The sequence below is a fragment of the Lepidothrix coronata genome, unplaced genomic scaffold (assembly GCF_001604755.1).
Source record: "Lepidothrix coronata isolate B3197 unplaced genomic scaffold, Lepidothrix_coronata-1.0 Scaffold108, whole genome shotgun sequence".
NCBI lineage: Eukaryota > Metazoa > Chordata > Aves > Passeriformes > Pipridae > Lepidothrix > Lepidothrix coronata.
The window spans coordinates 1246232-1262021 of NW_016690288.1; the positions used below are offsets into that span (position 1 = coordinate 1246232).

A 15790-nucleotide genomic window follows, 5' to 3' on the forward strand; every position below is an offset into this window, starting at 1 on the left:
CTATTCAGATGCCACATTATTCTTGTCTCGCTGACAAAACTCAGCTGCTGTTGTGTATCCACCAAAAAGCACTGAGGGAGTTTAGAGCCTTCACTCTCCTCAGAGGCTTTAATCCAGAGCCAGACCCCCTGAACATGCACAGGCAGGTGTTTGTCCCAGCCCAGCTGGGTGGAAGGTTGCTCAGGTAACCAGGGACCAGCAGAAGGGATCAGCTGCCATCTGTTCAAGGTGGCAGATACAGGTGATGGCCTCCCCACACCCAGGCCCAGGGTTTATTTAGAGTTCTCTCCCTCCTGCACTCCTTGTTCTCAAACTGGCAGTTTTAATGACTGAAGTATTTATGTATTGACCTCAAGAGCTTCTGGTGCACAGAGTTCAGAGGAGGGGATTGCAGGGTCAGATGCAGATGGAGGGAGAGACAGGACAACACACCAGATCAGACCCAGGCTCTTTGCTCCTGCCTGGGATGAACACTCAGCACTGGAGCAGTCCCAGAGCAGGGGACACATAAGGGAACCTGCTGATGGATCCTGCACACATAAAGAAACCTGCTGATGGACCCTGCACACATAAGGGAACCTGCTGACGGACCCTGCACATCCCACCCAGCCAGGTGTCCAACTTCCCAAAGCTTCTCCTGCCCAGGGCATCCCCACCCTCATCCTCTCTCCTCCTAGGAGGGGGGTAAACACACCCTGCCCTGCTGTGAACATCTCCCATGCCAGGGTGGGATCCAGGACACCTTCAAGAGCACGAAGGGAGGTGGAAGAGGGTAATGCAAGAGCTCAAGGAAGATGAAACAGTCACTCAAAAGCTACCTGGGCAATTCCCTGTGGGAGGAAGGGAAAGGAGCCACTTCTCACCACACAACAGGCATGGGACCCAGCCCACTGAGGGGTCTCACAGTGAGCAGTGTCTTTGTACACATGACACAAACATCAGCTTTCCTCCAGCCATGGCACTCATCCTACAGGCCAGTCTGATGCTAGAAAGTTGGCCCACCTTTGCTGGCTCAGGATCCTGTAAATGCCCAGTTTCTCAAACGCCTCACGGTCACTCATGGGTTCCCACATGACCCCAGAGGAAGGGGAATGGATAAAGGCAGACCCCGAGATGAGCTCAGCTGGGCAGAGCATGGTGCCAATAACACCAAGAGCGTGGGTTTGATCCCCATATGGGCCATTCACTCACTGATCCCTGTGGGTCCCTTCCAACTCAGAGTACTCTGTGATTCTGTGACTCTGCCCAGCCCTTCCCAGGAAGCCCATGGCTCCTGCCAAAGCTGGATGCTCTCCCCTGAGTCTCTGTTCCCTCCAGCTCCTCACTCCCTACCCGGTCACATAAGCACAGAAACCCTTTCTTTGCAAACACAGCGACAAACTGAAAAGTTCATTTGTGCGAATCTCCATAAAGTTGGAGATAATCTGGACCACAATTTGTGCTTATGTAAATGTCAGCACACAGAAAAATAGGTTTGGATCAAAAAGACAAGTTGTAGCTAATACCCAAAGTAAAATACACACTTTCCTTTCTGCCCTTCATTAGCTTTCTCTGAACATCTGCTGAACAAGAGAATTCCAGCCATAAAAGTGACTCCAGAAATTAAAAATCCTCTGAATTTCCAGATCAGTGCCTGCACATACAAAGCCCTCCATTTCAAAGGGCACCCTCATCCTTCTCTGTGTGGGAGCCATCTGATTAGAGAGCAGCAAAAAGCAACAGAACAGCAAAAAGCAAACCCCACACAACTTGTGCAATGAATTAGGGAGCAATAATAAACTTCTAGAATGAACAAAGCACACATACAGTTCTCAATCAGGCCACAAGAAGACTAAATAGACAATTTGGGGCAAACCCAAGTCTTTTCATGGGTACTTCATGAATTAGAATGAGGAGAAAGCTGCACCAGGCCAGTGCCTGCTGTGGTGACTCCTTGATCCTGTGGAGCATTCCCGGGGTTCTCTTTCAACCCCCATGTGAAACAAGTGGCTGACACAGTGTAGGTTTGTGCACTGCTACCCAAGTTAACTCCAAAACTCTGTGAGACCAGCAAAGTGCATCATCTGGGAAGTGAGGAGGCATCGTGGGAGGAAGGCTGGGTCATGTCTGGGACAGCTCTTCTTGCACAGAGAGGAGTGAGAGGCAGCCTGGTGTTATTTCCAGGATGGCCCACCAGAGAATTGTCATTCAAAAAGAGTGATTGTGTCAAATCCTTCCTTTACCAGGCCCAAGGCAGTGCTATTTAGGTTGTTTTCACGGCCAATGTTTACAGAGATAAATAAATACAGACACATAAAACATGAGGGTTGCTGTACCACAGAGGGCTGTTATTTCCAATATGCTTTACACTACATGACTCACAAACCAAACCCACAGCAATGGTATGATCAGATTGCTCATTTAATCTTTACAGAATGGAGCTTTTTAAGAGATTCAGTTTTTTAAAGATGGCTTCAACTCCCACTGAAACCCAGCCAAGTCCTATAATGCAGAAAAAATCCATAGCTGGCTGCACCCAAACTGGGGGGTAGTTTCTCTCTTCGGCCAAACGCTTCCTGATGCTTCCCAAGGTGCAGATTTTCCACATGCTGCACTACAGGACACTATATTTTATGATTTTGTGCTAAACCACGGGTCAGATTTACAGTGAAATACGACCTTACACAACCTCTGGGTGGATCGTTCTGCAGGGGCTTGGCCAAGAGCTCAGGTGGGGTTGGTGAGGCACCAGCACACAACTCCCCCAGCCAAAAATCAAAGAGGAGGAGTGAACTCATGTTTGCACACTCCAAGGGGGCAGCAGGATTTCAGCTTTAGGTTTTCCTCAAGTGCCCAGAAGGAATGATGATCCAGGCACAGAAAATTCCTGGTGGGGGAGCCGGACCAGCCGCTCCCAGGGACTGTCCCAGCACAGGTCACTGTTCCCTTTCAGTGGTGATGGGGGGTTCACCTGGCCCCCACATCTTGCTCTGAACCCCTGTCCTGCTGAAGCACAACACACACACATCACTCAGAGAACTGGGCACATTGTGCTCCTCTCAAAACCACATGTGCCAAAGATACACTTGACCCAAAGTTACATAAGCACTGTGCCAGAGCTATTTTTTTAGCCAGACTGATCAGTGTTGCTATAAATCACCCCAGGATGCAGAGGCCAGACAAGATGTCACATTTATGTGCTCAGCTTTCTGCCTGCCCTAGGAAAACGTCTGTGATATGGGCAAGATCTCTATTCCCTCTCTGCCTCCCCTGGTCTGTAGGTGCATCGCTGCTCCTGGGCGCTGAGCAGGCTCCAGTACAACACCAGAACGTGCTCCCAGTGCCCAGAGCAGCCTGAGGAGAGCACAGAGCTGTCCTGAGCTCCCAGCTCCTCTCACAACCCCAGCCAGCCCCAAGAGCAGCCCCCAGAGCACAACAGAGCAGGGAGCCACCGAGGAAGGGCAATATCTTATCCCTTCAGCTCTCCCTGTGTATTTGTGGGAAGGGCAGACTGCATCATGATTACTTGTCCTAGTCCAAGGTCCTGGTGTGAGGGCTCCTGTCTCGCAGCTATTGCCTGTTTTTAAATAACTGCCTAGATCTCCCCAGCAACTTCTGCCCTAGCAAATCCAGGAGCAGGCAGTTCCACAGTTTGATTATAAATAACATGCAGCTTTCTACCTTATTCCTTGTTATTCTTACGCTTCACCACATTTGTCAGCCAACAGTGCTGCTCCAGCATCCCATGGTGCCGGGCACAGGCAGGACGGGTTCCTCATGCAAGTGTGTAAGGTAGGAATATAAATAACACTTTCCCACTTCTCACTGCGCCCAGTGCCATCCCCAAAGCCCAGACAGTGACTGAGCCAAGGCTGGGCACAGGGAAGGGCACTGCCAACTGGCACAGGGAGGGCACGCTGCGTTCCTGCACCTGCCTCACCTCCCGGGTGCAGAAGTCAGAGCAGCACGAGCTCGGGTTCAGCACTCGGGGCACAGCAGCTCTTGGATCAACACGGCACAGAACCGGGCATCAGCCTCATATTCAAAACTCAGAGAGGGAATCACACTGACATGGCCAAAAAAACATTAACTCTGCTAATTCTGACTCTAGAAAACTTGCAGGTGTTAAAGCTACAGAGGCTGGAAGCAATAAACAGGACTCTTGGTTCAGAGACCAACTCCAGTTGGGAATCTATGGGGAACAACTTGAAAAAAATCAGCTTCCACAGTGAGTGTTTTAATGAGATACCTCAGCCAGATTTCTTATGTCTTTACAACACGTTGCTCTATCCTGCACAGCATCTTTAAAACTCCCTTTTGACATCTCGGAACTACTGAACCTGGTGAGATTTTAATAGAAATCCCTTTGCTGTGCTATAAAGAGAAGCATTACTTGAGATTTTAATTAGCAGTCGTCAGTGCTGAGCCATAGGAAATACTGAATACTTTGCTTAACTTCACAGAGAAAGTGCCTTTGCTTTCTGACCTTCTGCACTCCAATGATGCAACACACTTGAGGCATTTAAAAACTCCTTTCCAAAAACCCAACTCTGGAGGAGTAAAAGCCATTCCCTCAATCAATACACACTGTGCTCCTCCAACCCATGTTCGCCCACTGCACACCCTGCTCGTTTGATGCAGAAATCGTGCCTCTGTCATCTCCTGACCGCTGCTCTAAATCTCAAAGGCAGCATTCTGTTATTACGATTTCCTCCCATCCTGTGCAAGGTACTCCGGGCTTTAAACACACACGGAACTTGGAAATCAGGTGCTAAATTGACTCAGACCCCGTCTGCACAATAACACAGAAAAAAGCACGGCTCTGGCATGCGAACTTCAAGCGAGCCGGGCACCTGCTCTGAGCCTCGATTCACCACCCACGACCATTCCCGAAAGGCATTTAAAGCAGGAGAACTATTCCTACCATTCAGCTGCCTGTAGACTATGTCTTCTAGGAGCGAGAGCCTCTTCAGCACCGCATCCTGGATGGAGCCGCCGCCGTGGGCTGTCGAGTTGGCCACTTCTGCCCTGGGATGGATGTCATGGAAGGAGTCTCCACTCTTGGCCGTGATGGGTCTGCACTTGGCCAGGAAGAGGACGAAGCCAGCCACGGCGATGAGGTTCAACACCAGCAGGACTTTGACTCTCCTCAGAGAAGCCATCAAACTTCCCGAGGGGCCCCGCCAGCCGCAGGGCTACGGGAGCGGGCCCCGCTGCGCGCACATCGCGGGGCCGGGGACGGGGCGCGGCGGGAGCGCGGGGAGCGCGGGGCCGGCGAGCAGAGGGGCCGGCGAGCAGCAGAACCGCTCGCCCAGGCTGAGCAGCGGAGCCCGCCCCGGACTATGGCCCCGCAGAGGAGGCGCGGCCGGGGCCGCCCGCCCCGCTCCGCCCGCCGCGCTCCCTCCGCCGCCGCCACTTCATGCCCCGCGCTGGGCGCCCGCGCCGGGGCTGCGGGGCGGCCGCGGGGCCGCCGAGCGCTGCGGCAGCACCGGCATCACCGCCCAGCCCCTGCCTGCTTCCTCTCCTCCCGCCTGCCGAGCCTGCCGCCGAGCCTGCCGCCTCTCTCTCTCCCGCCTCCGCCGCGGGGGGGGCGCGGGGCCGCTGCTGCGCTGCGCGCTCGGGGCATCCCCCGCCGCCCGCACCGGGGGGAGCGCGGGGCTCCCGCCCCTCCCGGGCGAGGGGAGGGGGAGGAGGAGAGGGATGAAGAGCCCCCGCCCCAACGCGGGGCCCGCGGCTGCGGCACAGCCCCCGCACAGCCCCCGCACAGCCCGCGATGGAGGCCCGAGCCCGGCCCGGGGGCCGCCCCCGCTTCCCCCGCAGCTCGGCCGGGCATCGGCATCGGCATCGGCATCGCCCCCGCGGCGGGCGCGGGGTGGGGGGCGCGGGGCTCCAGCGGGGCCGGTGGCGGTGACGCGCTCGGGCTCGTCCGTGTCGCTGAAAGTTTGAGCCCCCCAGGCCGGTGCGGGGTCCGCTCCCGAACTCTGCGCCCCGGCTTTCCCGCATGGAAGCCCTACCCTCTCCCCTGGAGCCTTACCCTCTCCCCTGGAGCCTTACCCTCGCCCTTGGAGCCCTACTCTCGCCCTTGGAGCCTCATCCTCCCCCTTGGAGCCCCGGCCTTCTGTAACAGGCGCGGCATCACAACGGGAGCATCCCGCTCCCCAAACGCGCTGTGCCGGCGCCAGGGAACGGCGTTGGAGCGAGGATCGGCTGTTCCTCGAACACCAACACGAGGTGGAGTGATAAAAACATCATACACTAGAATTCACATCCATTAATGCCAGAATGGTGAATATTCTCCTGAGAGCGCATCCCCCACTGAACAACCCCATCAACCCCGCTGTTCCCGGCTCTATCCACGCGCCACAGTTAACCCCGCTTTTCAGAGAGGTGACACCAACACGGATTAAAAATTCAAGCAACCTTGAGTCATTGTATCCTACAAGGCAACTTTTCAAAAGGTAAGAATAACCCCGCTCACCCCCGAGCCATAATTAAAAACAAAACAAAACAAAAAATTAAAATAAAAAAAAATCAATGCCATGGAAACAAACCTAAAATTGCTTTGGAGGATTTGGAGCTTTAATTTAGTCCTAGCTGCACATGAAATCTTTTATGGCTTCTACATTCAGAGCCAGGACCCTTCTACAAGCCTGGAGAAGAGTGACAGCCACATAACTCCCTAAAATACCGTGGTCAGTCCATCATCCACACTCAGCTTCATTATTCTGCTAAGAAGGTGAAAAGATGTGAATGGTCTGGGTGACATGAAGCTGGAAATACCTTACAAATTGCTGAAAACCAGCTTTTGGCTGGCACTGAGGGGAAGCTTAGCCCAACACCTGCAGCTTTGGGGGTTCTTTGGGGGTGTTTTGGCACATGGTAAGCACAAGTTTTGTTTCCAGAGCTGACAACTGGGATGTTTTCTCTAGATCAATAAAAGCACTTTTTATTAAACAAATAAACAAACACCACCTCAGCTTTGCAGAGCAGTTTACCAAAAAGGGAAACCACATGGCCTGAACTGTCAGGAGCAGAAATATTTGTGCAAACAGAAAACTGCCTGCTGCTTATTCTGAAGCAGCCTGGGCTGGACACCAATTCCTGTTGTCCTTCATTACCCAGTGCTCCCACTGAAGTCAGGTTGGTGCATTGCACAGAAACAGCAAGATCTATTTTAATTATAAAATAGCTTGGAAAAAGCTGGATTTAAAGACATTTGGCACATGGCTATTACATATGATCCTATTGCAAAAAAAAATAATTATACTCTTAGGATCTTAAAAAAAAAAAGAATACAAGAATTTGAAGCAGCTCCTCGCTGAAGGACAAGGGAAGTATTTTGTCCCCACTTTCTCCAAGAAAGGAGCAGAACTAAGTCCCCAAAGGAAGCAGGGAGGGAGGAAGCCACAACTCTCTTTAGGGTGACAGCCACAGGACACCTGGCACTGTGAGTGTGTGTGGGCCCGGGGAGGGCAGCGAGGCAGGAGAAAAGGAATAGGCACAAAAAAATGCAAGGAAAAAATATGCTGTGTGGGAAACACCATGAGAGCTAAAAATTAAAAATACACATAATATCCCCCTGCCCTGTCTGGAAGGATTAAGTTCAAACACCTCCCCAGGTGCCTGTTTTTGTTGCTGCTTTTCTTCCTGTTAAGGGAGAGCCAAACACCTCCCCTAAAGGGACATGGGGGAGAGCAGAGCACTTCACACAACACACAGCAAGGATCAAAAAGTCCCCTGAATCAGAGAATCACAGAATGAAAAAGGTTGGAAAAGACCTCCAAGATTATCAGCCCAGCACCACCATATTCACCACCTCAAGTGCCACATCCGCGTGTCTCTGAACACTTCCAGGGACGGGGACTCCACCCCTGCCCTGGGCAGCTGTGCCAGTGCTTAACAATCCTTTCAGAGAGGAAAATTTTCCAGATATCCAACCTGGACCTCCCCTGGCACGACTCAAGGCCTGCCTTGAGGATGGACCTCAAGGACCTTGATCATGTCCTGTCCTGAGGATGGACACCGAGAGGGTCAGGCTGCAGGAGACCTGACAAAGTTGTGCTTTGTGGCATCAAAGTCCTCAGAGCAGCTCCCCACGTGCCCTGGAGCATGAATTTCCTGTGAGCTTTGCACCACCACAAGACTGAACTAAACTTCAATAGCAAATACAAACTGTAGTTTTGCACCTTTGCTACAAACATGAAAAGGTTCATCAAGACCCCACTCTCAAGACAGGGTTCAACCAAGGACTAGCTCAGCCTCCACTGGAGGGCCTGGGCTTTTTATCTTCTTTTTTTTTTTTTTTCTCATTTCTTTCCATTTTCACTACATTCCTACCAAAAAAAGGCATGAAACATTGTTACTAAATAGAGAAGAAGAACTAAAGGATATTTCTCAGTATAGAGGAGAGAAGATCAGTTTGCATGTCTAATAAAAAAATTCTATTTTTGCCCATTCCAGTGGAGTTCTATGAACAGCACACACACACTTTTCAAGTGCTAGCCAAAATAATTACTTCTTTCCTTCTGTGGGGAGAAAAAAAATCCCCTAAATCATGAATATTCAATGGATTGGTTAATGACATAGTAATGCTTTAGCTCAAATCTCTGCTCCTTAAAATACAGCCAACACAAGCTGCCAGTTACAAGAAGACTTAAAAACACAAGAATAACTTGATTTCCAGAAGTTATCTCAGCCTGATCACTTTGCAAGCATCTGATGGTGGCATGATACCATGACATATCTGGGGCAGACTCTCCTCTCATTCTGGGAGATGTAAAACAGGCAGGAAAAAATAGCTTTTGCTACTTACTGGAGCCAGTGCCAGTGCTGTGTGTTCTCCAGAGCACAGGGCAAAGGTGCCTTCCCTCAGCTCCACCAGATGTTTGGGTCTTTTAGGTAAATTTGCTTGAATTGCATAAGTCTGTGACTAAATCCCTGTATGAAAGCCGTGATCTGCACGAGGAAAAAAACCCAAAAAATAAACTTCCCCCCCTCCCCAACAGGTTCAACTTAAAGCCATGAGTTGTTTCCCCCAAATCTTAGAGTTCTGGCTGGGGTGTTGTTAGTGGGTTATTTCTTTGTTTGCAGGCAGTGCTCAGGAATTGCTCATCTTCCCTTTTCTCCCTCAGACTCCTGATTATTCAGCTTCACTTTGTTACTTTGCTGCTCAAAACCAGCTCTGAGAAAGTCCAACCCCCATCAGGGAGGTGAATTTTAGCCTCCACATTGTCCATGGGCTCCTTCCTTGGTTTTCCCACTGTTTTCTCCCTGCAAGGGTCACCAACATCCCTGAATTCCTCTGTGCCCTCCGTCCCTTGGCCATGGGAGGCCTGGGCTGGAGAAATGAGTAAATGCTTGCAACAAAAGCTATCTTTTGTTTTCAGAAGCTGATATTAAGAAGTTGATGGCACATTGTCTGCTCTCTCTGTCATTTCTGACAGTACTTTAGGCACATATTTACCATCAAGGAGTGAACCCTTTGTCTCCAGCCTTCACCTTCCCCCACTATGGGAACAGCCAACGCACAAAAGTAACTTTCTCCAGTTTTATCTTCAAAGTTGGGAACATGTTTAGTTCTGTGTTCCAATAACTCTATTCATATTTCATGAATTTTTAAGTTCAGGCCGTGAGCGTGGACAGCTCATCACTGACACATCAGGGAAATGCTGGGAAAACCAAGCAACTTATTGTGCTTTTAGCTGATGAGATTGCTTTATGGTTCCCTCAAGGATACTAAAAAGATCTTTGCATTGGTTATCAATAAAGATCTTTCAGGATCAGCATTTATAAACCTTCTAGAATGGCCTCAACTCTTGATTGGGTTCAGAAATGAAGGAACTTACTCAGAAAAAGCAGAATCAGAGCTTAAGGCTCAACTGTTCTTTAGTTTTGCTGCTTTGACTTCAATATTCAGCTTGATGAGCAGGATCTGATTCTTAAATCATTTTATAATTAGAGCTTTTTTGAAAAGTTTCGGCTTCTTTCTTGAAAAACAGGGGGGAAGGGAGAAGAGCAAGTTCATTGAAATTTTGATAAATTATTGAAAAAATCAGAAAACCCATTTTAAATATTGACTTTTTGTGTGACTAGAAAATAAATTCCCACTTATTTATTTTTATTACAGAAGATACTTATACAGCCTATCACATTTCAACCCCTAATCATCATCTCATATTCTCTCAGAACATCTCAGCTGAGCCAGGGAATACTGTTCCTTTGGGTTACAGGGACAAAGAGGTACCTAAAGACCTTCGAAAAAATCACAGAATCATGGAATGGTTTGGGTTGGAAGGGACCTTAAAGCCCATCCAATCCCACCCCTCTGCCATGGGCAGGGACACCTCCCACTAGCCCAGGTTGCTCCAACCTGGCCTTGGACACTTCCAGGGATGGGGCAGCTTCTCTGGGCAACCTGTGCCAGGGCCTCCCCACCCTCACAGCCAACAATTCCTTCCCAATATCCCACCTAACCCTGCTCTCTTTCAGGATGAAGCCATTTCCCCAGGTTTTCAAAGCAGGTTTTAAATTCCCAAGGAATCCAAGAGCTGACAAAAACGGCCTGGCCAGGACCAAACCAAGAGCCTTTGGGACAAGAGGTCGGTTTGCCACCAGCCTCTTAAGTTCAAAGCTCACCCAGGGGCCCCTTCAGCAGCACTGCAGTGTGTCCATGCCAGTGGGAAGCTGGGAAATGCAGAAAAATCCCAAAGTCAATTTGCAACATATCCCTTTTCCTATTAATGTGGGGATGCCTTAGGTTGGATCTCAGCCAAAGGTTCTTCCCCCAGAGGCTGGTTGGGCACTGCCCAGGCTCCCCAGGGCAGTGGGCACAGCCCCAAGGCTGCCAGAGCTCAGGGAGGGTTTGGCTGATCCTCTGGGGCACAGGGGGTGACTCTTGGGGCTGGGCCTGTGCAGGGCTGAGGGTTGGACTGATGATCCTTGGGGGTCCCTCCCAGCTCAGCACATCCTGGGATTCTGTGACCGTCAGAACTGCAGATCTGATGGTGCACCCAAGACACAGACCAGAAATCAGTTTGTTTGGATGTTTGGAAACACCTCTCAGGGTTTAATTATCTCAGTAAAAGCCTGGTCTTGCTTCCTGTAGCAACCTGCCTCTGCCACAGCAAAGGTGATCCCAGGAATGGAGTATCCCCTCTCAGCTGCTCCTTAAGCCTGGCTCTGGGGACTGTCTACATGCTGCAGCTCATGTTCAGGAATAACTTACTATCCCAGACCTTATACCAAGTGTTCAGCTGAGGGCTCAGAGCCTTTCCTGAGCCCATGGACTCAGGGTGTGCACTGCCCAGCCCCTGCTCCCCCCAGCAGGACGGGCAGGAGGTGGGTTGGGAGTCATGGAGACTCCACTGAAGGTTCATCTTCAAGACTTGGCCATGGTGCAGCCACAGGTGTCAATGGCAAACTGACACCTGCTTTTATTCCTCATCCATGAGAACTCCCCATGTGTTGGTCTCAAACTAAAACCAGTGTCTTAAAGAAACCAACAACGACAAAAAAATCCTGTGAGTTTTACAAGCCAGTGTGCCCAGCTATTTGTCTCTTTATGTAATTCTTCTTTTGGAGTATTCAGATATGTCTTGCACTGGATTTGTGCTTAAGCTCTGTTTCAGCCACGCCAGGGCAGTGTTTATCCTGCTGTGATCATGGATGGTGGGCTGGCCACGTGGGAATAACACACTGCTTTAATCTTTAATCTTAAAAATTTAAATCTCCCAATAAAGAGGAATCACAGATTGCAACAACTGCTTAACAAATGCCAGTCTGTGTCTGCATCACACTAATTAAACATCATTGACTGACATCAGTAAATTCTTGTGACAGAACTTAGAAGATGCTTCTCATAAAAATTTCAAGAGGTTTTCATCCCAGCAAAAGGAACACTTCCAACAGCTCTTAATCTTTAGAAAATCAAGTAGGTCAAGAAACAGATAAATATGTGTTTATACTTGGAGTTCAACAACTGCATTCCCCTCTCAGGTAGCCTTTTTTCCCTCTTATTTTGGGAATCTGCATGTTAACTGTACTCCCAGTTCCCAAACACTCCGAGTGCATGTCTCAGCAATCCCTCACAGGTGCTCTGTATCCTTGTGCACCTCAGTGAAGGGTAGAGTAGGAAAAAAAGATCCAATAAAACTAAACCCAAAGTGGATTTTATTCCAGATTTGCTGTTGCTTCGTTGGGTGTCCCCAGAATTGAGTTTTCAGGATAGTCATAGAATCATGGAATGCCTTGGATTGGACAGGTCCTTAAACACCACCTCATTCCACCCCCTGCAGGGCAGGGACATCTTCCACTGTCCCAGGTTGCTCCAAGCCCTGTCCAACCTGGCCTTGGACACTTCCAGGGATGGGGCAGCCACAGCTTCTCTGGGCAACCTGTGCCAGGGCCTCCCCACCCTCCCAGCCAAGAATTCCTTCCCAATATCTAATCTAACCCTATTCTCTGCCAGCTTGAAGGCATTCCTCTTGTCCTGTCATTCCCTTGTAAACAGTCTCTCTCCATCTTCCCTGTAGCCCCTTCAGGCCCTGCAAGGCCACAATCAGGTCACCCCAAAGCTTCTCTTCTCCAGGCTGAACAATCCCAATTCTCTCAGCCTTTCCTTACAGGACACGTGCTCCATCCCTCTGATCATCCTGAGCATCCAGTCATGGATCAAACATTCAGACACTCACTGGGGGCTGCAGGTTCAGGAGGCCTCCACTCTCCATGTGAATCCCAACATGTGGAGCCCAACTGGAGCCTGTGTGGAATGGGACATCCAGGGTAGGTCTGGACTCTGGCATGTATTGCACAAAGTCCCATTCTCTGCTGCTTCCACCTTCACATTTTTAAGCAGCCCTAAGAAACACATTGAAACCCTCAGCTCAGCACTGCAGCTGAAATAGTCCCCACCACGGGCAGTGGGTGGTTGGTTTGGGAGGTGGGGCCACAAAACTGCAAATCCCAGCCTGGAGGTCCCCAAAAGAAGCTTGTTTTCAGGTAGAATCCTCCTTTTTATTACAAATATTCTCAGCTGGGGAGTCATTCGTGGCTGAACCCTGTCCCCTCCCTTTGTTTCATGTCTAGGTGAAACTGCAGGAGGAGATCTGGGACAAACCAACCCCAAATTTTGGCTGGGAGAACAACCAGCTCCGGCCGAGGCTGCTCCGCTCACACCAGTCACTGGATGGCGGAGCTGCAAAGCAAAGCAGATCACAAGGCTCAGTAAAACCTGGAACTTTGCTCCTAAAAATGAAAACCGGTGCCCAAAATAGGCTGCTGTTTTCTCCCCCTGTAAAAGCAGGCCCCAGGCACAGCCCACCCCTGTCCCAGTGACACACCATTCCAGCCACTGCCAAAGGCAAACATCTCCACAGGTTCCTCCAGCCTGATCAAACAGTCCCGAGTCTCCATCCCTCACAAGTACAAACCGCCTGTTTTCGTGTGGTTTGAGTAGTTACTGAGTTCCCCTGAAGGGATTGTTCTTAGCTTTGAAGATTGCTGCTTTCATTTCAGAAGAATGGCCAGAAAGATTTTCCATTTTCTTTCCAACAATAGCATTTGTTGTGGGTGAAGGATATGACATCTTTAAAGAGCAGAGAGAGAAAATTACGTGCTAGACCCTGCCTCTGAAATACATCCCCTGAGGGAACGTGCATTTGCATCTAGGGCTGAAGGTCTCACAGAGGAGTTTTTAAAGGCAAAAAGCTCTGCTGAGCCCATCCAGTTCCCCCTGCTCTGGGCTGTCTCATCGCAGCACTTGGATGTTTTCCTTTTCCTCCACGCAAAAGGGGGATAAAGCATTATGGAGAGATTCATCCAAGTTGTATCCACAGTTTGCAACAGTGCAAGAAACCGGGATGTCCTGAGCCCTGCCCTCCCTGAGCTCTGCCTTGGCCTTGCCCTGCATGAACCACCTGTGGAGCAATGGATGTGCTCCTGCTTTTGCACTGCCCCAAATCATAAAATCACAGAATGGTTTGGGTTGGAAGGGACCTTAAAGCACATCCAGTTCCACCTTCTACTAGCCCAGGTTGCTCCAACCTGGCCTTGGACACTTCCAGGGATGGGGCAGCCACAGCTTCTCCGGGCAGCCTGTGCCGGGGCTTCCCCACCCTCCCAGCCAACAATTCCTTCCCAATATCTAATCTAACCTATTCTCTGCCAGTTTAAAGACATTCCCCCTTGTCCTGTCACCCTAGACCCTTGTGAATAGTCTCTCTCCATCTTTCTTGTTGGGTCCTTCAGCTCCTGGAAGGCCACAATCAGGTCACCCCAAAGCTTCTCTTCTCCAGGCTGAACAATCCCAGCTCTCCCAGTCTTCCCTCCCAGCAGAGCTGCTCCATCCCTCTGCTCATCTTGGTGCCTCCTCTGGACTCCCTCCAGCAGCTCCATGTCCTCCCTGTGCTGTTCCTCAGGGCTGGAGCAGCTCTGCAGGGGGGTCTCAGCTGAGGGGGCAGAGGGGCAGAATCCCCCTCCTCCATGTGCTGCCCACGCCACTTTCCATCTCATGACACGAAAAAATCAGGGAAGGTGAATCCAATGGGTGTCATTCCCTCAGTGCTGGTGCTACCAAGGGCTTGCTCAAGGTTTGGCAGCAACTTGGGCTCGAGGACAGTCCCACCACTCTTGATGCTCATGGTATTAAGGCCAATATGCCCCCAGTGAAGAAGTTCTGCAACACTTCAAGGTTTGGTTTGCAGGCTTTTCAGTGGCTGTCAGTGATTCCTCCTGCAGTCATTCCTGCAGTCATTCCTCCTGCAGTCATTCCTCCTCACTCTCTAACACTTCAAAGGCCAGTGGAACACCAGAGGGACACACTGCAGTGCTTTGTTTCCTTCTCTCCTGAACTGCTTTTTTAGCATTTTAAAACACAATGCACTCACTGAAGGTTGTAAAATTCCTCATAAAGTTTACTGTGCCACAGGATTATAGAATACCTCTTGGAACAATGGATAAACAGCTAATCTTGGATCTGTCACCAGAAAACACTAATATATTTCAAAAAGCTATTAGCCCTTAAACCAAAAGTAACACAGAATCTGATTTGGGACAACAGGCTATAAAGCACTGGAATTGTTTGGCAGCTCTGCATTGAAAGCAGGTGGAAGAAGCTGTAAGAGCCCTGGCATTTATCTTATTCTGCTATTTAAGGCGTATTTTACATAGTTTCCAAAACGTGTGCATGAAAACCAACACTAAGTAAGGATACTTGGAAAAAAACTGTGGAACAATTGATTTACCACACGTTTGCAGGGAACTGAACACCATTCGTTATGTTCCACAAGAAGGCAGGGAAAGGCAGTAAATATTACATATAAAAAATAATAAACCATCAAGAGCCTTTACATTTTTTTTATGGCATCATATCTGTAAGGAGCTTTAGAGCCATCAGCACTGACCATAAACTCCAGATGAGCAATATCCATTTAGTTGATGGAAACAGGAAAGCACAGCCATTAATCCTAAATGTCCTGATTAGCTCTGAAGGGCTCTGGGACAGGAATGACACAGAACATGTCATTAGTGCCAGGATGACACAGGATGGTGGGACAGGGAGGAAAGAGTATTTGGGGAATGCAAGGGGAAAATAGAGTTTGAGAGTCTCAAGTATAAAGCCAAAACCTAAATGTGTTTCAGACCTTGCTTCTTTCCCTGGCCTTTATAAGTAGCTGGTCTTGTCCTTTCCTCTTGCCAATGGATCCCAGAATCCCAGGATGGGTCAGGTTGGAAGGGACCCCAGTGGGTCACTGGTGCCACCTCCCTGCTCAGGCAGGGCCAGCCCAGAGCACAGGGCACAGGATTGTGTCCAGAG

The 15790-nt window shown here is 49.8% G+C and overlaps 1 protein-coding gene across 1 annotated transcript in view; it reads right to left on the minus strand.

Moving 5' to 3' along the window:
* The window catches only part of WBSCR17 (Williams-Beuren syndrome chromosome region 17), a 221786-nt gene extending 216590 nt beyond the window's left edge, over positions 1 to 5196 (minus strand). The window contains exon 1 of the mRNA XM_017824039.1: positions 4904 to 5196. Coding sequence (XP_017679528.1) covers positions 4904 to 5141 — 238 coding nt within the window. The 5' untranslated portion in view covers positions 5142 to 5196. The remainder of the gene's footprint in view (positions 1 to 4903) is intronic.
* Positions 5197 to 15790: the final 10594 nt, after the last annotated feature.